Source organism: Colius striatus, chromosome 5, assembly GCF_028858725.1.
Source record: "Colius striatus isolate bColStr4 chromosome 5, bColStr4.1.hap1, whole genome shotgun sequence".
Taxonomy (NCBI): domain Eukaryota; kingdom Metazoa; phylum Chordata; class Aves; order Coliiformes; family Coliidae; genus Colius; species Colius striatus.
Genome location: NC_084763.1, coordinates 32,114,974 through 32,142,594, shown reverse-complemented (window position 1 = coordinate 32,142,594; position 27,621 = coordinate 32,114,974). Strand labels below are relative to the sequence as shown.

The window sequence follows — 27,621 nt, the reverse complement described above, 5'->3', positions numbered from 1 at the left end:
CGTTTTTGTTTTCCGTGGTGGTGGGGTGAACAGAGGTTCTCAAAATGTATCTTAAAATGTAGGGAGAATAGATCAAGGGAATGTATCTTAGAATCTTATCGGTGTTTTCCAAGTGTAGACTGACACATAATAAGTTGTTGAGCTTTGCTATATTGCTAAAATTCACAGTGGAAAGATTAGTTATTTTTAAAGTGGGTTTTATGTTACTACTCTAAATATCGTCATTAAGAAAAAAAAATAACTGATGCACTAATTCTGTAATTTCAGTTCAACCTGGACTTGATAGCAGCAATAGTTGCAATAGTGCAAAACCTACTAGAAATAAACTATGGGCTCCTCAGTGTTTCAGTTTTCAGTGAATATTTGAAATCCTTTTTTATTTTATATGATTTCATCAATTGAGTAATTATCTTCATCTGAAGAAGGTAATAGGGTTTTTTTTCCCCCACAGTAAAAAATAAAAGTTCTTGTTTAAATCAATTGGCAACGCTTTTCTTTACTGGAGATATTGCCAACGCTTGACACAGTAAGTCCATGGAGAACCGACTACTGTATGTTGAGGAAAAGTTGTTAATATAGTAGGGTTTAAACATTGACTAGCTCTTTTTAAAAAGTGTCTGCTTATAGAGAAGGACTCTAAACAATGGCTTACATCATTTTCAGGCAAGTAAAGTCAGATTATGTCTCTGTTAGAAGAGATGCATCCACAGCAACTTGTCAGACTGAGATTATCCCCATTTCCTTTGTGTCATTATTTTTAATGTGTGAGCAATGAGAAAATGAAGACAGATGAAGGAAAATGTGTGTTTGTACTTAATCTAATGGTTAGATTTTGAGTGTGTATTTACTTCCCCCAAATAGGTTATTTTTCAGTTATGCTTTAATTTTTCTTTCCTGAATTGTCTCTGAAGTTCACCACCACTAATTTGTATTAACCAGAAGTTAAACCCTAGAGCTTGAAAATAGCTGATGAGTACTGAAAAGGATCACAATTTGAGGCTTCTGTAGTATGGATGCCACAGAGTATCACGATACAGTGTATAATATCAGTAATTTTGAAGGACAAGTCAGTCTCTCCAACTCATGTTTTTCTGAAGATAGGATTTCATCCTTTGAAACACCCATGGTTGAAAGTGAAATACAGACTCTTTCAGAAACCCTTTTCTGCTCTCCCAGATGTGTGAATATGGACTTAGGGCTGAAGCTGGTCTCTTACATGGTTTCCCTGGACTGTCTGACAATGACTCTGCTCACACTGTCTTCTGGTTTTAGCTGCCTGTATTTGCTTGGGGAACTAAACCCAGCTAGGTCAAGTGGAGCCATGCTGGGGACTGCCCTCAGCATGCTGTCTCTGGCACTTTAACAGTGCCTCAGCCCTTGTCCTGTTCATTTTAATTCTGCACCTTCCTTGCTTCTTTGGTATCTGCACTGCTTGCTGTTAGTTACTGTATCCTATCAAACTATTAATTATCACCCTGTTAAAAACAGATTAGCTTTGACCTGGGTGGGGAGGAGTGGGGCACAGGAAACAGGGGTGTGGGTGTCTATACTCAAGTAATACATCTTTTCAGCACAAACAGTTTATAAACAGGGATTAACCCAACCAGGTGTTGTTGGGTCAATGGAAGGTGATTTTGAGGGAAAGTGTTCATTTTTCTTAGTAGTAGATCTCTTAATTAGGTTTCCATTTTAGATATTGCTGCTTTGGCAAAACAGACTTCCCAGTAGGTCATAAAATGTTATGAGCTTGGATTTTGAAAACTAATGCAAGATACTGTATTGATTAGACCCTCTTATTTAGTGTTGCATGACACAGATGATGTCGGTCTTTATAGGGATTTAACTTTCACTGTTTCTAGTGTAAAATTGAGGACTATCTGCTATAGATATTGTTCTCTGAATCAAATACAAATAAGCGATTAACAACAGTGGTTCTTCCATACCACTTGTTTTTTGCACTATCTGAAAGTAGTTTTACCCAAACTACACATTTTATCTCCTCTTTAGGAAGAATATCTAAGTATTCCTATCATAAGTCATGACTAAGAGCATACACTACCAGTTCTGTCATGGTTTTTGAATCATCTAAAATCCACTGTAGAATATTTTCTTCTCACTCTGCCTTGAGATAAGCTATTATTCCAGTTTGACTAAGGTTCTCGTTCCTTAAACAGTGCACGTCACCTGTTTGAACAAGATTGGCTTCATCCTCTTTTTCTAAACTCTTACTAGCAGGCCTTAAGCAAGGAGATTGTAGAAAAACTTCTGAATTTCAGGAATTAACACTCATCTTTAACTCGCTTGTTTAGTGATTGCAAGATCATTGGCATTCATACTACAAACTTGAAACATTTCTGTACTTATATACATTTTAATATTGTTTAACTCTGCCTTTTGGAAATGTTTTCTGTAACAGTAATTACTTGGTTGTGAAGTGATTAAATATGTGGCAAAATGGGCATTATGTCATGTGCCTTTTAATCTCTAGTGTTTTAGCTTACAGTGCCTGTTCTGGAGTTTTGATAGAAATATTTTGTGAAGTTTGGCCAACTGAATTACCATTATCTACTTTTTTTTTTTTTTTTTTTTAAGAAAAGACTTCATGGTTAGAAAAAACCTCAGCATTTTGATACAGGTGCTTGGACTGCAATGTTGACATCTGTCAGCTTTTGGAAACCAAATTATACTTTTAAAATAATGCGTTTGTTGCAGAAAACAAATTCTGGTCATTCAGTTCTCAATCACTAGGTAATTCTTTTAGTCATAGTTTGTGGGAATTAGCCTGTAAGTACAAAGCTCAGAACTTCGAAGTATGATGTGCAGGCAGCCATTGGCTACTGGGGATCAGCTAAGTGCGGATAAAAATGCCCAGGTTTGTGAACATACAGCTTCAGGGGTAACAGTACAGTCACTTTTACTGCATGTGGATCTGTGTACCCGTGCTGGAACAGAAATGTTGATGGATAAACCTTGAGAATTTTGCACTGTGTTCCCAGAACTCAGGCCACTGAATCACACAGCATGGAGGAGCCAGTGAGTGTTGTACAATTCCCATGGATCTCTGTAGCTATTTAACATAATCTCACTACCACTCCTCCTGCACATCACAGCAGAGCTCAGTAGCCCAGTAGGACTAGAATATGCTGATGATTATAGTAGGTATCACTATGGTGTGGTCTGTGCTCTGTAATGGTTGGGTGAGTGCAGCTCTTACACATGGAGTCAGCTTAAATTCAGTGCTGTATGTCAGCTAATTCTTTCTGGAGTATGAATCCCTGGAAAGTACATTGCAAAACCCAAGTGACTTTGCAGTGTTCACTATGCACTTAAGTGTTACACCTCTGTATCCAGCATATCATATTCAAAATCTTTGTTACATGTGAAATCTTAAAGTAATGGGGGGTCAACTTGCCTGCTAAAAATTAAACCAAGATTTATGCTGGGTGTCCCAGAACAGACTTTGAACAGTATGACTCTAAAAATATCAGCTAACTGCTGAAGAATGCAGAGTAAGACTTAGGTTTACACAATAGCTGGGAAGCTGCCAGGTTAAAGTAGAAGCTGTCTTCACTGGAGTGAATTTCCGTTCAGGGTCTTAAGATTTTCATTCTTAAGCTGTGTTTGCTTAATTGTGGCAATTGAAAGTGGGATACCTTTACACATCATTTCTCTCATACTGGGTTCTCTGGTGCTTTGCCTTCCATGGTTCCTTTTTTGTACCTGATACCCTGCCCTGAGTAATCAACTTTGCAATATTTTCTTCCTCACAAAGAAACCATAAAAAACATTTGAAATACTTGACTTTTTTTCAAGGGGAACAAGAAAAAGTACTAATCTTAAAGAGAAAAATTTCTTATGGTAAAAATGTAATGAACTCTTGCATGTTTAAAAGTAACGTGTATTTGAGGAATGTTCATATGAGGAACTGATCAGAGACTCAAGTTCAACTTGGAGTTGTCCATGCTGAATATCCAAATAACCTTTGGGCATTTCTGTAGAAACAAAGACACTCATGCTTTTAAACCAAGTCAGGTATTAAAGTGTGCAGTCCATGTGTAATTTAAAATACTAATTTTATGAAACTTTTTATACATCTACCTTAATTTCTTCCAAAGAAGGATCCAGCCTATTAGAATCAAGTCTCATGATTTTATCTGGTCGTGCGTGTAACCTTTAATATGAAGTAGGATGCAGGGAGATCTTCTGATTGCAACAATTATAGTAGAAAATCAGTTTGGCTGCATTGAAGGTCGACGTCACTAAGTCTGACAACTCAAAATCTGGGAGAAGCAGAAGAAATGGGTGTGCTTGTGCTGTACATAAAATAGATGTTTTCTACAGCTTGGCGTTTCTGAATGGTGTAAATTTGCATGCATATAGAGCAAAGCTGAAAAATCCTACATAGAGATGTATTCTGAAATTCATAAATCTGGAATAAAGCTTCAGATTTATGAAGGAAATAGTGGAAAATTTGGCTAAACACAGTGGCTTTTATTTGAATACAGAGAGAATATTTTAATGGAAATTGTTAACACTATTGGAATCTTTCAGACATCAGAAAAACTCAAGGATATGATTTGATTGCATGGACACTTATCCTAGTGGCCTTTTTGAGAAAAGCAGAGAGCCTGCAAGGACCGGGCCAGCAGGAAGAACTGAGAAAATGTCACATTGTCAGTCAAAAAGTGAATCTTAAAACCTAAACAAATTTGGACTTCCCACACTTTAAGGCAGATGATAGAAGCATGTAAATAGAAAAATAAGGAAAAAATAGTTGCAGCAATTCAGTACCAAGAAAAAAAGAGATTAATTATGATCTACAACTAATTTGCTGGAATGTGTGATTTCAAAATCAACTCTGAGGGAACAGTAGCAAAAATCTCATAGGAGACAGCATAGGTATTTATTCAATCCTTTGTGCTTACTGAGATGAAGTATAAATAATCAACTTTCATTAAGGACAGTTTTGTTTGTTTTAACCCAGGAAGACACACTAAAAAAGGAAATTTGAAATTTGTGATTTGCAATAAGAAATTGACAATGATAAACACAGATTGCATATTTTAACAAAGTCAGTTAGCGATCTTTATCGTAGGCTTCTAGAAAAACCTCTTCAGAACTTCACACTAACCTTCAAGTTTCTAAGCCGAGTATAGCAGGTACAGCACTGGTGGTTTTAAAACACAGAAAATGGAGAGTCCAGTTCTAAAATAAAGATCTGTTGGCCTAACCTCAGCTATAGGTGAAACTTCAGAAGAAATTCTGAGGGATGGTGGAAAGCAGGGAAAAATGCTAAAGAACAAAATGAGCTTTCCAAATTGTCATGCAAAACTGGTGGTTTTGATTAGAGGAATGATCTTCTAGATGGGAAATAGATATTACCAGCTTAGGCAAATTTTGAAGTTAGGGTGATGAAACTGCTGATGAGTTTTGAGAAGTGTAATTACTACACAGGCAGATGATAAAAGGAGAGTTAAAGGACCTTGGGAATTGAAATAATTTTTGAAAATGGGATTTATAAGTAAGAAATGGAAGTTTATGTATGTGAGGTTGTACTTGAGTGTCTTTTCCTCTAAGAGGAAGCATGTAATTTAAAAATGCTGGAGGGTCAAGTTGGGTGACTGTGGCACCTCTAAACTGCCAACATGAAGTGACTGAAAAGGTACTGGGCACAGGTCAGGTCTTGAGCAACGTGCCACACAAGGGTCCTCCTGAGACATCATCTGGGATGCTGCACACTATTTTAGTGCTCCGCAGTTTTAGAAAGGTAAAATCAAACTGGACTCAGAAGTTTAACCATGCAATGATAAAAACCAAATCTACTTGAAATACAAATACAGTTGCTTTCTCTGAATCCAACTGGACAGGGAAGGGGATGGAGAGGTGAGAAGGAAGAACTGTAAGTTAGTGCTAGGGTATGAATGGGTGGATTTGTTTGACAGAGTAAATGTTTAGGTGGAAAACTGTGAGAAGGCCTGAAACCATCAGAATAAAAGTATCTACTAGGATAATCTTTCCAGTAGGAATCATGAGGGCAAAATATCCAGGTGCTCTAGGATTGAATTTGTAATGTGTTCTTAAGTGACTGTGTATTTTGCCGCTGATAGTTGAAAACTGGGCTCCTGATTTAGAAAGTTGTTTCTAGTCCTTTATTTTAATGACTTAATGGATAATGAAAAGGTAATGTATTTGATCAGCAAAGTTAGGCAGCCTGATATAAGCAATCAGTTTTAATCTAGTTTTGTATTTCTATTTTTCAGTATTTTTTTCAGGAAAAAAATACTTGTGTTTAGTATAATTAGCTGTAGCTAGGAGAATGTTTTCAGTCTCTAATCATTGGTGATCATTGCGATGGCATTCTGTAGCCTAGCATGCATTGATTACAGTTCTTTGTGTATTTTGATTGTGAAAATGGTGAATTGTGCAATTCTGATTTTTTTAAAAGTATCTTTTTATTCATAATAATGTTCAGCTGCATTTTGATGGAAAGTGGAATTAAAGGTGTACAAAACACCCACTTTTCTCTGTATTTTATAAGCATTATCATTATAAGCAAAACCACTCCACCTTCAGAGTCATTCAGTTTATTCAACAAAGGTGGTATTATGTTTAGTTACTGAATTAACTGCATGTGTTTATAATTTCCTTCAAGATTTTAATTACAGATAGACTGGAAGAAGAAATACAGCTTCAGTGTTCTTTTTCTTTTCCTGGTTCATTTATCAATATTGGATACATTTGTTATTCATCAGATCTAAATTAATGAACTAAAATGCAGAAAATTCTCTACCCGCAAAAGTGCACAGCAGTTAATAGTTGGTTATGTGTTTCAAAGTTTTCTTTTTCCCAAGTACTTAGCTGCTGAGATCCATCAATTTTGTTTCAGCTTTTAAAGTGGGAAGATTTTTAGATATTTTATAAAAGGATATTTAAGTGTTTGTGTAGTGTTCAAATTTGAAGTAATATCCTTACAAAGAAAAATATATTCTAAAAATGTGAAATACAGAAAGTTTTGGAATTGATTTTTTACTCACCCGATGTGCTGTTAGAGTGCAATTGTGTAGGTTACATCTGTTGAAGCAGACTTTTGTGATATTCATAGAATCATGGAATGGTAGGGATTGGAAGGGACCTTTAGAGATCATCTAGTCCAACCCCCCTGCAGAAGCAGGTTCACCTAGATCAAGTTGCATAGGAGTATGTCCAGGCCGGTATTGAAGACCTCCAGAGAAGGAGACTCCACAACACTTCTGGGCAGCCTGTGCCAGGGCTCCCTCACCTCACAGTGAAACAGTTTTTTCTTATATTTAAGTGTAACCTTTTGTGTTCCAGCTTCATCCCATTACCCCTTGTCCTGTTGCTAGCTACTATAGAAAAAGGGATGTCCCAATCTCCTGGTACCCTCCCTTTAGATATTTATAAATGTTAATAAGATCTCCCCTGAGTCTCCTCTTCTTCAGACTAAACAGCCCCAATTCCCACAGCCTTTCCTCATATGAAAGATGTTCCATTCCCCTCATCATCTTGGTGGCCCTGTGATGGACTCTCTCCAGCACTTCCCTGTCCCTCTTGAGCTGAGGAGACCAGAACTGGACACAGGACTCCAGATGAGGCTTCACCAGGGCAGAGTAGAGGGGGAGAAGAATCTCCCTTGACCTGCTGGCCACACTCTTCTTGATGCATCCCAGGATGCCATTGGCCTTCTTGACCATGAGGGCAAATTGCTGGCTCATGTTTAGTTTATTATCAATCGGGACTCCCAGGTCTCTATCTGCAGAGCTGCTCTTCGGCAGTTCAACCCCCAGCCTGTACTGGTGCATGGGGTTGTTCCTTCCCAGGTGCAGGACTCTGCTGTGTCTTTGTATACAGGTCCTATGCATGCCAGGAGTAATCTTTATTAGAAGAATAACTTAGCTTTAGAGGCTTAAGCTTTCTTCCTTGTAGTTCATTTACTTTTCTTGCTGAGATTAGAGCATTCTGTGTAGCTTCATTTTTAAGGGTTATGTTGATTTTAATCGGGAGTTTCGCTGTGAATAGATCTGACTTCTGGAATATATATGTAGCCACATTTTACTTGACCTTTAGTTGAGTGGAATAGGGAAGTGAGGAAGAGACCATATTTCAACACACATGCATAGACAACAAAGATTTTGAGTCAGCTGTAGGTCCAGTGAAATTTGTATTCATCCATCTGTCCCTCTTCCTCCAGGTATCTGCAGCCTAGTACTGAGCACCGTGCTGTCTTGTGCAGTTAGGTCAGTAGAGCTGTACAACCTTGAAAAGCCATGCCTAAAACTTCCTTGGTGGAAGGAAATACATGTTGAATTCAGTGGCTAATCAGAAGACCTCATCATTTCCTAGACGACTTAGTCATGGCTATAAAAAATAACTCAATAAGGTTGGTTCCCAAAACCCCTTCCTGTGGGTCTTTGACTACCATTTTCTTTAAAAAGAATTTTTTCCCAATATAAGCTTCCTCTTGTATTGATAGATTTGCTGTTTCATGGAGTTCAGTTAATTCTTGTAAGCCTTATCAGGTACAAAAGGAAATTTGCCCTGACTACCAAACTGTAAAATGACCTACATGGAAGACTGGTTCCCTTCCATGTTTGGTGGGGTTTGGTTCTTGTTTTTTTTTTCATTCTTGCTCCCCTGAAGAGTCTTGGATATAGAGAGCACATCGTTCATGGACCTGGATCTCTGAAAAGAACTCAGATTTCATGGACTGCTTCCTTCTTGTTCAGTTTGGTTGTGTCATGGTTTGGCCCAGCTAGCACAGCGGTACCACAACAGTCTCTCGCTTGGTGCCCCCATTCACCCCCACTCTCATTAGGATGGCGGAGGCCCCAGCGAAATGAGAGTAAAAAGATAAGCAAGGTTGTGGTGGACTAAGACAAGGGCAGGGAGGGCTTGCTGCCAAGTACGGTTTTGGGCAAAACAGACTCCAGTACTTGACTTAGAGAGGAAAGTACGAAAGTTTATTCTACTGCCTACAAGAAACAGAACAGTATAAAAGCAAAAAGGGAATAGGATGGTGAGAAAATGACAACCAGCACTTTAAGATCTCCCTCCCCCATCCCTCCTTTCTTCCTGAGTCCAGCTCACTGCTCCTTATATCTCTACCTCCTTCCCCTATCAATAGCTCAGGGAGGCAGGGAATAGGGGATGTGGTCAGTCTCTCACAGATGGGCTCTGCTGCTTCTGTCTTCTCAGATGAGGATGACTCCTTGCATTCTTACCCTGCAGGTCCCTCCCCCAGGAAACAGTCCTTAATGAACTTCTCTGGTGTGGGTTCTTCTCAGCAGCTGTGGTTTCTGCCAATACAGGGTCCCTCACATGGGACACAGTCCTTGGTGAATATCTCTGGCGTGGATTCTTCACCATCGTTGCAGTTTCTGCAGATAGAGGATCACTCCGCCAGGACATAGCCTTTTCTGGGCATAAGTTTCTTTGTTGTGGATTCCTCCCCACAGTTACAGCTTCTGTGAATATTGAGTCCCTCCCTTGGGACACGACCTGCTCCAGCCATAGTTTTAATGAAGAGAATCACTGCCCCTGGCTTGGTGTCTGTAATGAAGTGATCGAATCCCTCCCATGGGACATGGCCTCCTCCAGTTATAGCTACTGCCCCTGTCTCGAGGTGCATAGCAAAATGAGTCTCTGCCCCTGATTTGGGGTCATTGTCAAAATGAGTCTCTGCCCTTGATGCAGGGTCCTTAAAGAAATGCAAACTAATCTCAGCTTCACCAGTCTTCTCCGTAGAACGCAGGGGAGTCTCTGCTCCAGCACACCTCCTCCTCTCTTTCATCACTGACCTTGGAGTCCACATGGTTGTTTCTCTTACTCTTCTCACCCCTTACACCACCACCAGCCAGAAAAGAAGAAGGGACAGAAGAAGGAAGAAACAGGAAGAAGAAGGAGGAAGAAGCCTCCTCTTTCGGCTTCTTAAAAAGTCATCATGGAGGCATCTAATTGGCTCAGCCCCAGCAGTGGGTCTGGCTCAGAGCTGGGGAGAGTTGTGAGCAACTTCCTACAGGAGCTGTCTTTACAGCCCCTTCCCCCTTACCAGAAAAGGCTGTCATGTCAAACCATGATGGGCTGTTTGAGGCTTGGTTAGACTATAGTGCTGTAACGTGCCATTTTTTTTGTTGGTTCAATGTTATGGATAATGAGAAGAAATTAGAGTGGATTCTATCTGTCTGTTTAGAATAGTTAACTTCAGTGTCATCCTCCTTCATTTTTAGTCATCCTCTGTCTTGATTTCTAAAATTAGAAACTTAAAGTTGATACAACTGAAACAAAACCTATGCAGTGCACATAATGAAGACAGCTTTTATGGAGGTGAATGTACAGTATTTTTAGAGATGTATCAGGTAACTTAAAATGACTGTTTCTTATGATACCTTCTTAGAAATATCCTTTTGCAAAACACTGTACTGCATTTTAAATGTATGAAAAAGCTAATATTTTACTTTAAGCTATTAAGCAGAATATGAAAATTTAAAATTAGAGGATGAAGAGTACAACAACTTCATATTTTTAAGTTGGTATTTAAAATCCTGTTTTTTGTTACTTTCTATGAACAGTACATGGCAGACAGTATGCTCTTTGTTAATCTGCACTGCTCTGAACGGTTAGTGCAGTCATTCAGCCAGTTTGCAGATTGGGTCAGAAACAAGCCTGTCAGTTGCTGACAACTGAGGAATGTCTTTTGAGCCAAGAGATCTGTCCTGTGGAGTAGGACTTCTAGGGACCCAAAATCCCTCGTTAATCTTCTTCTTGAGATATTTTGGCTCCAGTTACAAGACAAAAGCCTTCTTGAGAATGAAGATTTAAGTATTTTTTGAGTAGCCTCTAAATCCCCATTATTCAATCTTTTTCCTCACAAAGCCATAGAGACAAATTCTGCAAATAAACCTGCACCAGTTTGCCATCTGCCTATGTAGTCGGAGCAGGAAAGACCAATCAAATATACATTCAGGAATCAGTACAGTATCACTGTATACTTGCTTGAAAAACAAAAAGGCAAAAACCCACTTAACCGTACTCTTCACAGACCGTTCTGCCTCTTGTATCTGAAAGTCTACTTTTGTAGTACTTTGGCAATCATTGTTTGCAGCAAGCAAGAGCAGAGGTATTCATTTTCATAATTGTAGAAGGTGTAACAGAAGAGTTTGACTAGATGTGTGGGACAGTCATGTGCAGCCTTTGCTGTGGTAACTGTGACCAAAGTGTTGAGCCATCATTTTCAGTAGTTGCTCTAAGTCACCATTCCTTAGTATTCAGCTTTCCAATTGTAATTTATGATTTCTCAGGCTGTATTCACATGTACTTAATTATTTAAGAAGTATTCACACAGACACTTCTGAATCATTTATTTGGTAGATTGTTACAAATTTGTTGTCATCTTTACTAGGAATGCTCTAGAAATATCTGATACTCCTTTATAATATGATATCTAGTTTCTGCATCTCCTTTGAGACAGACTACTTTATCTCTTGACTTTGGGACTCTTGACAAGAGTCTTAAGTAGGCTAGAATATACATCAAAGAGAGTACAAAAGTCTTTAGTGGTTTTGGGGAAAATTGTTTTGAAGTTAGTATTCTTTTCGTAGGTAAAAATTGAAATTCTTTAGGAATGGATGAGAGTGAAACTTGGGACTCATTTCACTAGTAGCTCTGAAAGTGAACCAGAAGTATTATCAACTGAACTGACCAGAAACAACATCTCGTGAAACTTTATTGTGGAATTTAGTTCTGATGTTTCATGGTGTCATGACCTGGCTGTCTTGGGTAAATAGTTTAAGTTATAGATGAACTTTCAAGACATTGAAAGGATGTTGTCTTGCCTTTTGACAGGAGAGTGTCACAGCTGACATCGATAATGAGATGATAATACTTCTAGTTTTAGGGAAGAATTAATTTTATTTTTATTTCATGTTTTTCACACAACTTGAGTGCAATCTTTGTCATCTGAGAAGTTCTTAGGATAATTTTAGTCTTTTTAAGCTGGATGTATCCATACAAGGATGTGAGTGGAAAAGTTTTGGCCAAATTTGAACTGCATCTGCTAACTGCTGAAAGAGAGATGGGAAGAAAAGATGCTGACAGATGAGCTCTGGTGGATTTAGCTGAAGCAGTTTTTGTAATGGTACCAGTGCTGGCTGTCAATCTTGCTTTTCTGCTGCAGGTGATATTCCTCATTGCACACACGGGTGAAAGCATTATTTAAGCTAAAATGGACTGCGAACATGGCTTTGAGATTATTTGCAGGTTATCCGCCTCTGTGTTGCATGGGAAGGCAATCTCCTCATTTTAGAGCTGTAGCAGATGGTTTTATTTGAACCCTGTGTCCTTTTCAAAAGAGCTGTCATGTGTTAGTCTCCGACTAAATTACATTTTGCCAGCAGAGAAATGGAAACCTTTTTTCAGTCAGTCTAGGTGGTATAACTAGAATCCTTTTGACTCTCAGTGCAGCATGCAGAACCATAGTGTCATGATTTCATGCAGTTTATTTTAGTTGATTCCTGCTGGAACTTAGGATCATGCTGCATTTCACTAACTGTAGTAATTGGTTGGAGCCTTGTGTCATTTTGCATAACATCATTTGTAACTAGAAATTTGTAGCAATAGCAGTTAAATCCTTTAAATGAAACTTGTTGCATATTTTGAATAACACGTGAGGTGTTTTGCCTTCCTATGAGCATACATCTTAATTTTGTAATTTCTGATTAGCTCCTTTTCAGGTAACATTATGCTGCTCAAGTGCTGTGTTCTTAAGTTTACTTGTTCTAAAGGTGGAGCTGAGCTCCTTGCGAGATATATCACACATCACTGAGGAAGACAACAGAATTGTTCTGATTTACAACAATTGTTCTGATTAACATCCTTTCATATGCTCAGATATTGTCAGGTAAGGTATATTCTGAAACTTGGGTAAAATCAGTCTGTGATTTTAGAAATTTCTCAATATAGATGGAGCCTTTTTGAATGCTGAGTATCTATTGGCTAATTTAAGGAACTGTTGAAGGGCTTCAGGTATCAGGTGGTACTTGCATTGTTTTTATTTTCTCTTGTACTTCTGTGAGAAGCTTGGAGCATGAAGATGCCATCTGGAGAAAGTGATTTGGACTGGGAAAGGATATTAATGATAGTAGCATAAAAATTCCATTGAAATGAAAATGAAAGTTTGGATAGAAGTTAGAATTCTATAGTAGCTTCCTAGAGTAGCAGGAAGACAGACTTATTATGAGGTGGAAAAGCAAAATTAAGAAATAAATCCTAAGACCAGTTTTAATATTTAGAAAACAACTGAAGCTCGTCTGAGCCACCACTGTTGTGGTCCAGTTCAACACTGCTCTCTGTAGCATCTTTTAATCTTTAATCTTTAATCTTTTAATCTTTAAGTACATTACTGTACAAGACAGTTTGTAAAATGCTAATTTATAGAAGTGCCTTCAGATTTCATGCTTTTACTTTTTTTTTTTTTTATGATCTAAGGGTTTTTATGATCTAAGGATGAGAGCCAGAAGTGTTGCTGAACAGACCTCAGTGCTGCTACAAACCTTTTGTTACTTCTGATTCTCCTGTGGTTTTTTTTCTGCCCATTAAATTATGCCAACTCAGCCTGTAATGGGCAAAACCATGTATTTCTGATTTTGGGAGGTACATCTTCATTTTCCACACTTAACTCGCTGAATCACTTCACTAGGTCGGTTTATACCTCTGTGCATGCCACCTCAAAGTAAATGGAAGGAATGCAGACAACGGAGGAATAGGATTGACATTAAATTAGTGTTAACTTGGATTGATTGAGAAGTGGTTTATTTCCTGTAATTCAAAGAAATATCGAGGAGTAGTAAGGACTTAAAATACTATATCTTGAACTTTGCTTTTCCTGGCATTTAGCTTTGACAGTGTCCTGCAGTCTACTTCCACGATTTCCATGGAAAAATATGTATAGTAACTTTGGTGGTGTATGTTTCTGTTCAGTTTTAATGAAATCATGTGAATTATTAATGTTGGGATTACTGGTCTCTTTGTGTGTAGATGAGAGACAGAACACAGACCGTAGTTCACTCTTTGGTTTTGTGTATTTTATGTGTGTGTTTTGGGTTTGTATTTTCTTGGGATTTTTTTCATCAAAACTTTAAATGTAAAGTTTGCAAAGGTATACTTAATCCCTATTTCCTCATCTTCAGACTTTGTCTTTTCAGTTTGGCTTTGAGTGTTCTCTAACTCAAAAGTTTCTTTTAGAGCACACTTAACTACTTACATATTTAGCAAGTTCTGGATATTTTATGCTTGTGATACCTAATGAATGGAGGTTTTGGAGAAATATTAGAAAGTCAGGCTACTTGGAAGAGTAGTGCAGTGTGATAGTGGGACACTGAAGACTGGAAGAGTGCTGCGTAGGTATGCACTCATTAGCTACAATAGTGTTTCAGCGCAAATATAAATACTGGCTTCATGTTTAAATTTGTCACCTTTGTTTTGGATTTCAGACTTCTTTTAATAGTTCAAAACTCTTAAAATGCAGGTTTGTCACAATTGAAATCCTGTGAGGATAGATCTGTTTGAAATGGTAGGCAATCAAAACAATTATATAAAGGCAGCATAATATACTATCATGCTGCCCATTCACAGCATTACTTGGAACACTTCACCTAAAAGGAGTAGCTAATTAAGTGTTTCAGCAGCTCTACATTTCTCTAAAATGATCTGGTTTATCATGTTCATGTATCATACTGTAAGCATGCTGTACTATACCCTAATCATTGTGTTGGATGCTATATGAAACATTGATGATGGAATCTGCATTTTGAGATCCAGCAATTCTAGGTGATAAAGAGAAAACACATGGGGGAATTAGTAGCTGTGTTTAGGCTCAGAAGTGTGCTAGCAGGTCTGCTCTCAAGTTTTGAGCTGTGAGTAGGGGCTTTAGTGGGTCATATCAGTGCATAGCATGTGACTAATGTGAAAGTAATATCACTTGCAGACTACTTTTAGTAAAGGTGAGCAAAATAGACATTAGCTGTAATGTAGGGCTTAGGCTGGCTTATGTGAAGTCTAGAAAAGAAGTATATGAAGTAATTTTGCCTAAAGGACAAAGCAAAACAATCCAGGGAGCATGCTGTAAAACTCTGTTCTTTCCCACATCAGTCTCATGAATCATGCTACTCTCTGCTTTCCAAATGAAATGCAGGAAAAAGTGTTCCATGATCTGGGTGTATGGGGAGAGGACAGGGAGGAGTCAAAGATTGCATGCTATGTGGTGAGTGAGGACAAACATGGTAGCTGCCTTGACCTGAGCTGTGTCAAGAGGCAAATACGCAGACACATGCTTTCAGCTTGCTAAGGCCTGTATTGGAATCTTGTAGTGGAATGACATATATGAGAGCAAGAAATCAGATGTGCAGATTCTTAAGAATCATAGTTTTGGTAATGATTTGTGCTTTTGTGTTTAGAAAGCTGAGCAACTGACTTAAAAAAGTAACTGAATGCTGATACCATGTTATGGTTTCTATTTTTATATGTCTGGCTTTCCTGAGTTGCATCATCATTGTATTTAAATTTGCTTAATGGTTTCTACTTATGGAATTATATCCCATAAGTAGCCCAGTTCTTTGCAAATATGCACACTTTTAGTGTTGTTGGTTTTACGAAGTGTTAAATTTTCCCTTTTGTATGTTTTTCCTCCTTTGTCTGATGTTATTCCCTTTGATGTGATGACATTCTTTTCAGCTTGGTATTTAGACAAAAGTTTCTGATGTGTTCTTGCCATTGTGTGTCATAGCTAGCTTTTATCATTTCACATCAAATTTAGCTGACATTTTTGTTGATTTTGTTCTGATTTTCTACAGTGGACAGGCCAAAATCCCAGCAAATCAGAACTTCTGGTACGATAAGGCGAACTTCTTCTTTGGACACAATAACAGGACCTTACCTCACAGGACAGTGGCCACGTGATCCCCATGTACACTACCCTTCATGTATGAAAGATAAATCTACTCAGGTAAAAGCTGTGAAACAAGACAACAGAGATGTTTCGTATAATTGATGCCTTCCTGACAGTACTTTTGTCACCTGATCTGGAATCTTAGCTCAACTTAATTCTGAAGAAAGGTGGATTCATTATTTTTTTTAAACTATGAAACCCTAAAAATAAGGTACAGTGGTGTTTTTTAATCAGTGACAATTCAGTAACATGGTATGTGACACATACTATTTTAATACTTTTAGAAAACAGTTGTGGAAAAATAATTTTCTGTGTGTGGGTGGATCTGTTGAGCCTAAAGAGGCAGATTTCAATCTCAGCCTTGTATCTGGTTTATTTTGAAGCTACTATATGCAAATTGTGCTGAGTGCTATTTAAAAGATTCCATAATAGTAGTGGCTGACAAACTGAAGATTTTACTAAATTGTAGCGATAAATCGGTGTGTTTCAAAGTGTATTTATGTGTGTGTGGAGGAGGAGAAGGAGAGGAGTTACTGTTAAGAAGAATTGATCAGTTTATCACTAGAGGGGAAATCAAGAAGAGGAAGCTGGGAGTGAGTGTGCAGTGTGGTCTTGAGACACATCCCCTGTGCTACTTAGTAGCAAGGAAGACAAATACAAATGCCCTGTGGAAGAATTGCCGCTTGAAGCCAGACACCAGAATGAGAACCTTAACCACCAACTGTAGAGGGAAGGGTACTGAGATTATTTATGGCCTGATACCCTTGTGGTATTTTTGGATCCTTCTTGGAGCTCTGTCCTTAGCAAGAACTGCTGACAGGTAGGCTGTTGCAGCATTCATAGTGCTAGAAAGGTGAACATTGTTTCTTGCCTGATTGCTCCTCTTGCTGGAGCTTGTTTCCCACAAAGATGATTATTATCAAACAGGTAAAAAATTATATAATTCCAAGCCCTTCTCCCAAATTATTAGCAAAATAGTTGCATTATTGTTTTTCCAGTAGTGTTATTAGGAATAGGGATTAAGAAGCTATCTTGTGTTTTCAATCTGCAGGCCATTTAGGCATGGTTGTTAAATCAATTTTTTTCTCTCTTGTGCCATGATTTTCTGATCGATTGTTACCATGTGTGTGCTGCAAAGAAAAATGATAATTCTGACATCCTACCTTTGCTTATAACTCTCTTTTGCCATTAAGAATTGTTTTTAATGGAAGCTTATGTTGTCACAGTGCATATGGTATCATGGATTTTTCTGTCATAACTTTGCTTGTGGTAGTTTCTACTGACTTGCAAGATACTTGTTACTCATTCTGCCACCATTGCTTAGAGCAAACACAGCAGGTCTTTTAAGTAATTCTAGATTTTAGTGTTCTGTGTAATACCAAATTTCTCAGGACAAGATAGAAGGTATAAATAATGTTCTCAATCTCTTTAAATATACTGTAACACAGTGCAGGAAGTCCTCTGATGGGGAAGGATAAGTGTAGAATGTGTAGAAAAGAACAACAGATAGGTGTGTATGTTCCAGAAATCCTATTTAATAAATTTGAGAATCTGATGATTAAAATCATTCAAAGAATCTTTGAGAAACTGTAATGGGAGCCTTTAAGAAAATGCTGTGTTTATATCCTACGCATTAATTTTGAAACCAGCCAGCCAAATTTAGCAAAAGAGAGGAAGCAGTCATCTTTAGATCTACCTAAAAAGCTCTTAATCCTGGATTTACTTCCAAAGTGCCTTCCTTTCGCAATACTATGCCTTGAAAGTCTTTCTGTTTTGAAATCAGTTTCCATTCAGGAGATTGTCAGTAGCATGCTTTGTAGTTACTGTGTGTCTTAACCCTTCTTTTAAAACATATATCTGTATAAAACTTCACAAATATCCTTAGGTATATAACATTTAGAATATTTAAGCATTCTCAAAGCTGTTCACTAGTTACAGAAAAGAGAAACAAAATTGTTCTATAAATATTAGAGTCAGTAAAATTGCATTTGTCAGTAAAATTGCTTTCCTAGTGAGCTCAAGTAAGTGTTTAGGTTACTTGACCCATTGGCTACCACCCTTTTTACCCCATTCAGAGACAAAGCTCAGGGAGGAAAAAAAAAAGTGAAGTTTTACCTTCTTAGCATAATCAAATGTAACAGAGGGGAAAGGAAGTGGTGTTGTCCTTGCAAGCTGAAGTGTTATTTCAAAGGGGCAAGGGCAGGGAAGTTTCATGCTTTGGATTTGTGTGAATATCTTCTAAGAATGAATTCTATTAGCTGTCTTTTTTTTTTTTTTCAAATTATGCGAAAATCAAGGCTTTAGAAGTGTTTAAGATGAGCTGAAAGATGTGTGGACTACTCAAGACTATATGAATACGTAAAATGTAACAAGTATAATGATGGACACAGCAAGTTCTATTTTTAAAAAGTGGAATGTTCACTAGGATGGGGTTTTTTTTGTTTGAATTAGTGTAATTTGAATTTCAACAGTAAGGATGAGTTCCAAGTTGTTGATAGGAAGCATACATGGTAAATGAAGTAAAATTATAACCTTGGTCTTTGCCTGAGTACCAGCACAAGTACTTTTACTACTTCATGTTTGTTTGCTAAGTAACAACTTAGCTCCTTGGAGTTCATATAGTTTACAGGAGCTAAAAATAATAACACTTGGCAGTTTATCAGAGTGGAAGATGATAACAAACAAAATCAAAAAAACACAAGATAATGAAAATCAAGAAACCAGGTTTTTTTTGTATGAGTATGTCTCATCAGAGAATAAATTATCTCTTATTTTAATTCTAAACTCATGAACAATACTTAGTATTTTTCTTACAATCAGTAAGAATAACAATGGTATTTATCAGTATAACTTACATTGTAGGTAGAATAATTATCTTTCAAGGATATTTTCTGTCCCTATTTAAACATTAATTTAAAAATACAAATTTTGTGCAGTTTTGTGAAGGTGGTGATTATGGCTGTTCCAAGTTTCTTAGAATTCCTGTATTTAAAAAAAAGGGAGTCAGATTCTGGTCTTCACTGTGAGGAACCTTTAATTAGAGTTGTATTCCAAGTTTGTTTCATACTTAAGTTCTTTGAATCTATATAGTGCTCCTTTCTCTACAAGTAATCCCAGATTTTAAAAGAAAATAAAATATCTTACTATTTAAATAGAAAAAGAAGAATTTTGTTTGTTTTACTTTCTGTTGCATCTTGGAGAATAATAATTATAGTTCATGTTTCCTTGTCCCTCTTACCCACCTCAAGTGTTTTAACTGAAAACACTGGAAAGAAACGAGATTGCTATCTGTGCTTTTGGAAAAATGTACCACAGTATGAATTGTAATATTTATACAGTTTCAGATTTCTCAGGATTCTATGTGTATTTATGTTTATGTGTGCATATGCATACAACTAGCTGATCTTTAAGGCTCAAGAAGTTTTGGATGATCAAAGGTATGCTATTTTATTTGGTAGTTTTTTATGTATTTCAAAAATGCACAGAAATACTGTTATCATTGCTTTTGTGGGATATTTTTAATTATATAGTTTGGTCAGAGGGGACAAGGAGGAAGAGATGTGTCACATAACTATGAGTTTATCATTCTAACTTTTCTTAACCTGCCTGTTGTTGAAGAGGAGTCATTACCTACAGTCAAATTAACTTCTAACTCTTTAGGCCATTTCTTTCAGTAAAATTTCTGGAGGGCTTATGAATGCTTTAGAAACACGAGGACTCATCAGACTATCTTCTAGGGCTATGGTTGAATTTCTTTTGAATGTGTAAATTCTTCAAAAACCTGTGTTATTAATCTTTGCACCTATCCCCCAGAGTGATTAATCTGGAATGCAGGCTAGATACAATAAATAGCCTGAAGAGCTGGCAATAAAATGTGGCATGTTTAGAGTAATTCAGTCCTATTTTAGGTTTAGATAGGTTGGTGCTCCATGCAGTCATCCTGATCTAAATGAAGAGGAAAGAATGTAGGTGTATATCCCTGAGATGGGTGAAAAAGCAAGGCAGAATTACCAAGCCTGTTTGAAGAAATGCTAATCTCTGCAAGGTTGGGTGAGTTAGAACAATGGTAATTGTGATTTGCATTAAAACTTAAGAGAAACCAGATATGGTGTTGTCAGCATGTCCCATCCCTTGCACATGCTTAAAGCATTGTGCCAGCTGAAACTGGGATCACAAGCCTTAACATTTTGAAATACCAGTGATCCTCCTCTTGAGGCTGCAGCAAGGTTCTCTTCTTAAAATCTTTTAAATCTTAGTTCCTGGATAAAAACTTGCAGGAATAATCCTTCAGTTTCATGAAGTTCAGATCATACTTAAGTATATGCTGTATATTTCTTTCAGCTCTGAAATATTTCACAGATAGTTTCACAGATAGGGCCTATGATGATAACCCTCACTGTGCTTTCAATTTGAATTGCAACAACTGCTGTTGCATTTATTGTGGCTGAGAAATTTTTCTTCAAATATAGTTTTTAATTACTTTTTTACTGTCATTATTTTCTTTAATGTGTTTAACACGTGGGAAGTACAGAAGCAACTTCAAATGAAGGCTTCCATGGATACACTTGTTTTGTAGAAGGTATAAACAAAGATGGGAAAACAGTTTTCATGAAATATGGCGTATCAAGGATGCTGTACACCCCCATCTTACTTGTGATGTAAATTATAACATGCAAGTGAGATATGAGGTGCTCATACATGACCTAAACTTAGAAAAGCACAATTTCTGTTTGAATGTAAGAAGTGTGGGGTTCTTGTGTTTGTGTTTTTTAGAGCTTTTGCTTGAGTGTAATGATTTTGGGTTACAAACTTCTCCTTATAATGTGGGTTACAATATATTATAAGCAGCAATTTCTATGGTTAGAAGACTGGGAAGCTACTGATGTTATGTTACTATTTAACCTATTTCTTGTTTTCATCTGAAAACAAATAGTACATTAATACAGCATTGCTTTGGTACTTCAGTACTGTGCTAGGAACATCAATGTAGCATTTTTAACCTAATAGTGCAAATAAAATTGAGGGACACAAAGTCGCCTCACTGTATACTGATACTCATATGTATATTTTGAAAGTTTGTGACTTGACTCAATTTACCTGAGATTGAGAGCAGCTGTGTAGCCCTTGTTTCAAGTGAGATAGTATTTCAGTGGAAGAGGTAAACAAAGCATAGTTGAGAAAATACAAAATTTGTTTTTAAGTGAATGGATGTTTTATATTTGTTACTTTTGATTTTTCGTTAGACCAAATTCAATTTAAGGATTCTCGCTCTACTAACAGTCACCAGGTCTTCAAGGTGTTACTATTAGTAGTTTGGCTTTTGTCCTTGCTATCTGGATAGGTATCTATGCTTATTAAAAAAACCAAACAGGCAAGCTCTCGCTTTCTACATGCAGGATTCTTTTCTTTAGTTGGGATTTTTATTTGTTTGTTTGTTTTGCTTTGTCTTTTTTAACCGTTTACTTCTCCTTGAGAAACTCACTTTGGCTTTGTAGACATTTGGTGTCTTTTCTGTTCTGTTTATTAAACTGTAGTGGAAAAGCTGTGAGCTTGTTAGTGATCCCTGGTACATCCTCCTGCACTACAGGTAAATATTTAAGCACTTGGAATGCCTGTTTTTACTTCATCCTGGAGTTATTCCCCAAACTGAGTAGTGAAATTTCATAAAACATTAATCGGAAGATAATTTTTTTGGTCATTGATGCGTTTCTGGTTTTGTATGAGAGTCTGGTTCTATCTGTACTTGAGGTATAGTAAAATACTTTTAAGAAAAGAGAAATTTTAATTGAAAGGTAAATAATAATAGGTTGTGAAAGCCCATGGCTTTGAAAAAGCAGCAAAATTAAAAGCGATACAGTGTCTTCCACACAAGTTTCAGGGTGGTGGTGTGTACCTAGTCTGCAAGAACAAGTAATTATTTAGAACATGGCTCTGCTAAAATGCAGAACAAGCAAATGCATCCGCAGGTAACACATGTGGCAGAGGCTCTGCTTTGGATGCCGAGAGTCATTAGTGGCCTGGCTGAGGGACTCCTGTGTTCTAAAGAGCTGTTTTAACTCTTTGCTCTGGGTTTTTTGTTTTTTCATAAATTATCTTCTGGCATCTTCCTCGACATAGGGAAAGTCATATAACTAATAGAGAGAACCTTAACTTTTTATAAGGAGTTGTTTTTAATCTCCTGCAAACATGCATCAAAAACTTAATTACTGATTTTTCGCATTTTGCTTTCTAATTGCCCTCACAGCTTATTGGGCTTTTGGTGGAGGTATTCATGGTGGTGTAAGAATAATGGAGAAAAGAACACCAAAAACATGGAAAGTGCAAGGCTGACGGAAAACACAAATGGGATACCTATGCACGTGAAGTGACTCAGTGCATTAAATATTAGCACTTATGAGTTAGATGCTGGGCTGTAGGCCGTATGATACTATGACAGTGCAGGGGTTTAAAGGTATAGTCTGTGCTCTGAAATGACGATTCCATGCTTGATAGTACCAGGTGCCTGGTGTGTGTGGCTCAAGTAACCTGGCCCTGGAGAGGCCATCACCTTTTGCAGGGCAGCGAGGCTGAGGACATTATTTCTGTGGTGCTCTTCAAGGCAATGCCTAGCCTCTTTACTGAGCAGAACAATGTCTGCTAAATGAGTGACTACTACAGAAGTTTTTAGACTGTAGAGAGGAAGCAAGAAGGAAAGAGGTGGAGGAACAGGGTTTCCATGCATGAGAATGAAAGTCCCGCAGGGAAGTGGATCCCAGATGGTACCTGTCCTGCTGGGCTGGGGTCCTGCCTGTCTTGGAGAAGTAACATCAGTCATCACCCTGAAAAATCTCACTGTAAATTCTCATAATTTCAGTGGTGTAGTTTTATTTCTTGTGGCCTTATAGTGAAAGGTTCAGCTAATACTAGGAGGAATTATTGAAAAAATTTTGTTGGCTTGGGTCTTATCACAAATTTTTATATCTATATATTTATATATGTGCCTGTAGCCTCAGTTTTATATGATTTATTAGCCACCTGGATTTTAGATACCCCCATTGCTTCTCTGGCAGATGATGACTCTCTTGTTTGGAAACACAGATGGATACCCTTAATTTCCATAATAGTCTTGTGAATAAGGACAGGAGTGTGGAGATCTGGCTTTTACAGACCCTTCTCAGTCTTTGGGGTTTAGCTTTATAGCTCCTACATCCAAGGGTAGTCCCCAAACTTCTTGTTTTGCAGACAAGGCTACAAAAAGCCTGACAACTGTTCTGCTCATGTAGGTCCGTACCAAATATAATAAAAGGTGCATCAAACCCCGTATCAAGTCAGAGTTAGCAAGGATGAGTTGCTTATATGGCCCAATAATTAAGGAAGACAGGTGAGAGAAGTGAATCCTGGCTTTTGGTCTCTTGAGTTTGTGGAGTTTGGTTTTTTTTTTTGTTTTTAATTTTTGGTTTTCTAAACTGGCCAGTGAGTGAAATGAGGAGTAGCCAGGTGAGATTTTTATGTGTTTTTCAGACATTCCTTCTTCAGTAATGTGCATTGTCCTTATCCTTTGTAAATGAAAGTTTACAAAGCCTTATTTTTCTAATTTTTTAATTTATTCAGACTACTACTGCTGCATATCAGATTCTGAAATTTATTCATGTATGATGCCTGAACTCTGACACTTTAGAAAAAGCAAAAATTTGTGCTGAAAGTTGTTCTTACCTAGAGAATTGAGTACAGTGTATTTTCTTTTTTTCCCTCTTAGACACCTAGCTGTTGGGCTGAGGAAGGAGCAGAAAAGAAATCACATCAGCGCTCAGCATCATGGGGAAGTGCTGATCAACTAAAAGAGGTGAGAAAACTTGTACAGTGAAGCCTTTCAATTTTTTATATGCCTAAGACATTTTTTAATCTCTATCTGGAGTCCAGGAAACTACACCCTTTCCTTCCTCTTCCTCCTTTCTTGCTTTTGAAACAAGTTTTTACCTCCAACCTAAGAGTTGTTTCAAGAGTCGTTGTTATTTTACGCCTGTTGGATTTCCTCTCTTCCTACTACACAGTGGTGGCTGTGAAGGAGTGGCCAGAGTGAGTTCTGAGGAAACAGCTTCTTGTTGCTTACTAATTTTTCTGTTCAAAGTTACAGTAATTAGCTTTCTATTCTTTAATCCTGCCCTTCTGAAAGAGACATTTTGTAAGTTTGTATGTCGGCATATGCTTGATTAGAAATTTTGTTCGAGTTTAAGGGTAGAGATAGAGCATCACTTTCAGAAATGGAAAAGAAGGGTAAATGTTGATACAGTAATGGTATGATTACTTGAAGTTCACTTAATCATATGTATTTTGCTGTCAACTACAGCTGCAACTAGAAAGAACTGACCAAAGGTGAAGTGGATTTGCGTCAAGAGAAAGTAGATGCGGTAAAATGGTCTTCAGCTCAGCTGAAATGACAGTATTTCAGTTTTTGTCCCAATAAATTCCATTCTGTCCAGAGTTTGTGTAACTCTAGCTCTGTCCAGTACCTAATAACCAGTCTCCAGTTGGCCTCATGCCCCTATCAGGAAGGATCCATCTTCTTTTCCAAGAGCTACACTTTTCTTTTTCAGAAAGGGATCTTGCGTCGTTTTCTCATGGGGTGAGACTTTTCCCCAAGACCATGGGCTTTTTGCATTCTCGCTTCTGACTCTGTGCGTATAGGACATTCAAAAATGAGAAGAAACATATAGGATACCTGAGGAGAAGATGTTACTGGCAATAAAAAAATCCTCTTCTTGACAGCCATTGTTAGTAATAATAGTTATCAAAAGGATTGATGTTTAGTTATTAATCCTGAAAGTAGTCACTAAACATATGAAGGAAAAAGTGGTTATCGGGGGAGCCGACATGGATTCACCAAGGGGAAATCCTGTTTGACCAACCTGATAGCCTTCTATGAGTGCATACCCGGCTGACTAGATGAGGGGAGAGCAGCAGATGTTGTCTACCTTGACTTCAGCAAGGCTTTTGACACTGTCTCCCATAACATCCTCATCAGAAGGCTCAGGCAGTGTGGCGTGGATGAGTGGACAGTGAGGTGGATCAAGAGCTGACTGAATGACAGAGCCCAGAGGGTGGTGATCAATGGCACAGAATCGAGTTGGAGGCCTGTGGCCAGTGGAGTTCCTCAGGGATCAGTTCTGGGGCCAGTCTTGTTCAACATCTTCATCAGTGATCTGGATGAGGGGACAGAGTGTCCCCTCAGCAAGTTGGCTGATGACACCAAACTGGGAGGACTGGCTGATTCCCCAGAAGGCTGTGCTGCCATTCAGCAGGATCTCGACCGACTTCAGAGTTGGGCAGAGAGGAACCTCATGAGGTTCAACAAGGACAAGTGCAGAGTCCTGTATCTAGGAAGGAACAATCCCATGCAGTAGGACAGGCTGGGGGTTGACCTGCTGGAGAGCAGCTCTGCAGAGAAAGACCTGGGAGTGCTGTTTTGTAATAAACTAACCATGAGCCAGCAATGTGCCCTCATGGCCAAGAAGGCCAATGGCATCCTGGGATGCATCAAAAAGAGTTTTGCCAGCAGGTCAAGGGAGGTTCTGCACCCCCTCTACTGTGACCTGGTGAGGCCTCATGTGGAGTCCTGTGTCCAGTTCTGGGCTCCTCAGCTTAAGAGGGACAGAGAACTTCTGGAGAGAGTCCAACACAGGGCCACCAAGATGATCAGGGGACTGGAGCATCTTCCTTATGGGGAAAGGCTGCGGGAACTGGGACTGTTTAGTCTAGAGGAGACTTGACGGGGGATCTCATTAATATTTACAAATATCTAAATGGTGGGTGTCAAGAGGTTGGGACATCCCTTTTTCCTATTGTATCTAGCAACAGGACAAGGGGTAATGGGATGAAGCTGTGTTGTCTGTTGGGAAACCCATCGTAGCTGATTTCTTAGTACATGGACCTTTAGCTCCAAGTGGCTTCATCTGCAGCCGTGAGGAAGCGCTCAGAATTGCAGATTAAGTGCCCAGAATTTAGTGCAGAAGGATATCTGTGTCTGAAAAGTTTTGTCTTAAATATAACTAGCAAAAAGGAATTGTAGCAGGAACAGGAATAGCATCTGTATTTCTAGGATAACGCTTGCTTTTACTGAGTGACTATCCTTCGTCATCTTCACCTTTATCTGTCAAGTTCTGCAACAAGCAGCTTTTCTTCATGACAGGCTGTGACTGTCAGTGATAGTGAAAACTCCAGCATGTAAGCAAGTCTTTGCCATTTGATAACAGTGATCCATTGCAGTAGGTTGCCATCCTCTTTATGGACTGACAAGAGAAAGATAATAAACATGTGGTCAATGGGTTTCTTGATTCCGTTCCGATATTACGTAGTAATGGAAAAAATGGGAGTGTGGAAGGAAATTATTTCTATCCAAATTTTACAATGGTTGTTCACCTAAAAATCCAAACCCCTTTTTCCTTTCCCTCACCTGTAAGTCCTGGTTCCAGCTTCACTATCCAGCTTCTTAATGCCTGTGTGGTGGGTGTTACAAGTTTGTCTAATACTTATCTGTGCACTTGGTTCCTTTGCGCCACAGTTATCTGCACTTTCTGGAAGGAGAACTTCTTTGAGTCAGTTCTATTCAAACTGTAAAGCTCAGTAGAGACAGAATTACTAGCAAATGTATCTGCCAGCAACAAACATCTTTTTTGAACACGTGCAAATGGAAATTTTTGCTAAAGTTTCACCCAGTGTAAAGCTTTTTCCAAAGGAGTAGAGGTGCTCATTTCCCAGCATAAAGGACCCTCAGGAAAATGTTTAGCTTTTTCTTCCAAAGTATTGGACAACAGATCTTGGCAGGTAAAAAGCTCTGATAATGTGTTTTAGCATATAAAATGGTTAAATGATTTCCCTCCCCCTTTTCGTTTTAATGTCATTCTTAAAACAACTCCAAATACTTGTACTGAAATCTCTGATAGGAATGGGATAGGAGAGCTGAATGTTGCATGCATTTGACAAAGCTATAGGCAGCTGAAAGTGAAAACTTAAGTAATGGAAATAAAAGCATCACCTCTCCTGGACAACTGTGTTTGTGACACACGTAACAGTAGTTCTGCTCAGTATTTTTAATTGTTTCCCAAAACATTTGACAGTAAACAAGTAGATAGCTCTTTACAGTTCCCTTGGCTTGTTTGGATTCATGTTTTCTTGTTCCAACAATTAATGGAATGATTTCTAGCAAGTATTTTTTTAATTATATTAATATTGTGAACTAGCCAAATACTTGTATGCCTGGTTTCCATTGGTTTTGATAAAATAAGATTGAATCTGCTTTTAAGATTTTAAAAAGTGGGTTTTCCATGGTTACTTTGAGAACTATTACAGTTAAATGCATTTAACACAACTGAGACATCTTTTTAATTTACATTTAAAAACCATAAAAATTAGTCTGTAGACTTTAGATCTCAAGCAAGCAAATGAGTTCTATATTACCACAACAAAAAAATTTCACTTTGAGTAGTAGTCAGTTATGTCGTCCTTGAATTGAAGTAGTGAAATAGGCAATATTTGCTTTTTTGTAGTTGGTCTATTAAAAGATTTTAAACTCCTCATCTCTCAGTGTAAACTTTGTAATGATAGTGTACCTTTTTTATCACCTCCTGTGCTTTATATTGTGATGATGATGAAGGATTCTACTGCTTGTTTTTACAAAGTCTCAAACA

The 27,621-nt window shown here is 37.9% G+C and overlaps 1 protein-coding gene across 4 annotated transcripts in view; it reads left to right on the top strand.

Moving 5' to 3' along the window:
* Positions 1 to 27,621, top strand: part of GLCCI1 (glucocorticoid induced 1) — a 56,489-nt gene that overhangs the window by 5,986 nt on the left and 22,882 nt on the right. For all 4 annotated transcript variants that reach the window (XM_061996144.1, XM_061996143.1, XM_061996145.1 and 1 more), the window contains exons 2-3: positions 15,864 to 16,015; positions 23,694 to 23,780. In XM_061996144.1, the coding sequence (XP_061852128.1) occupies positions 15,864 to 16,015; positions 23,694 to 23,780 (239 nt within the window). The remainder of the gene's footprint in view (positions 1 to 15,863; positions 16,016 to 23,693; positions 23,781 to 27,621) is intronic.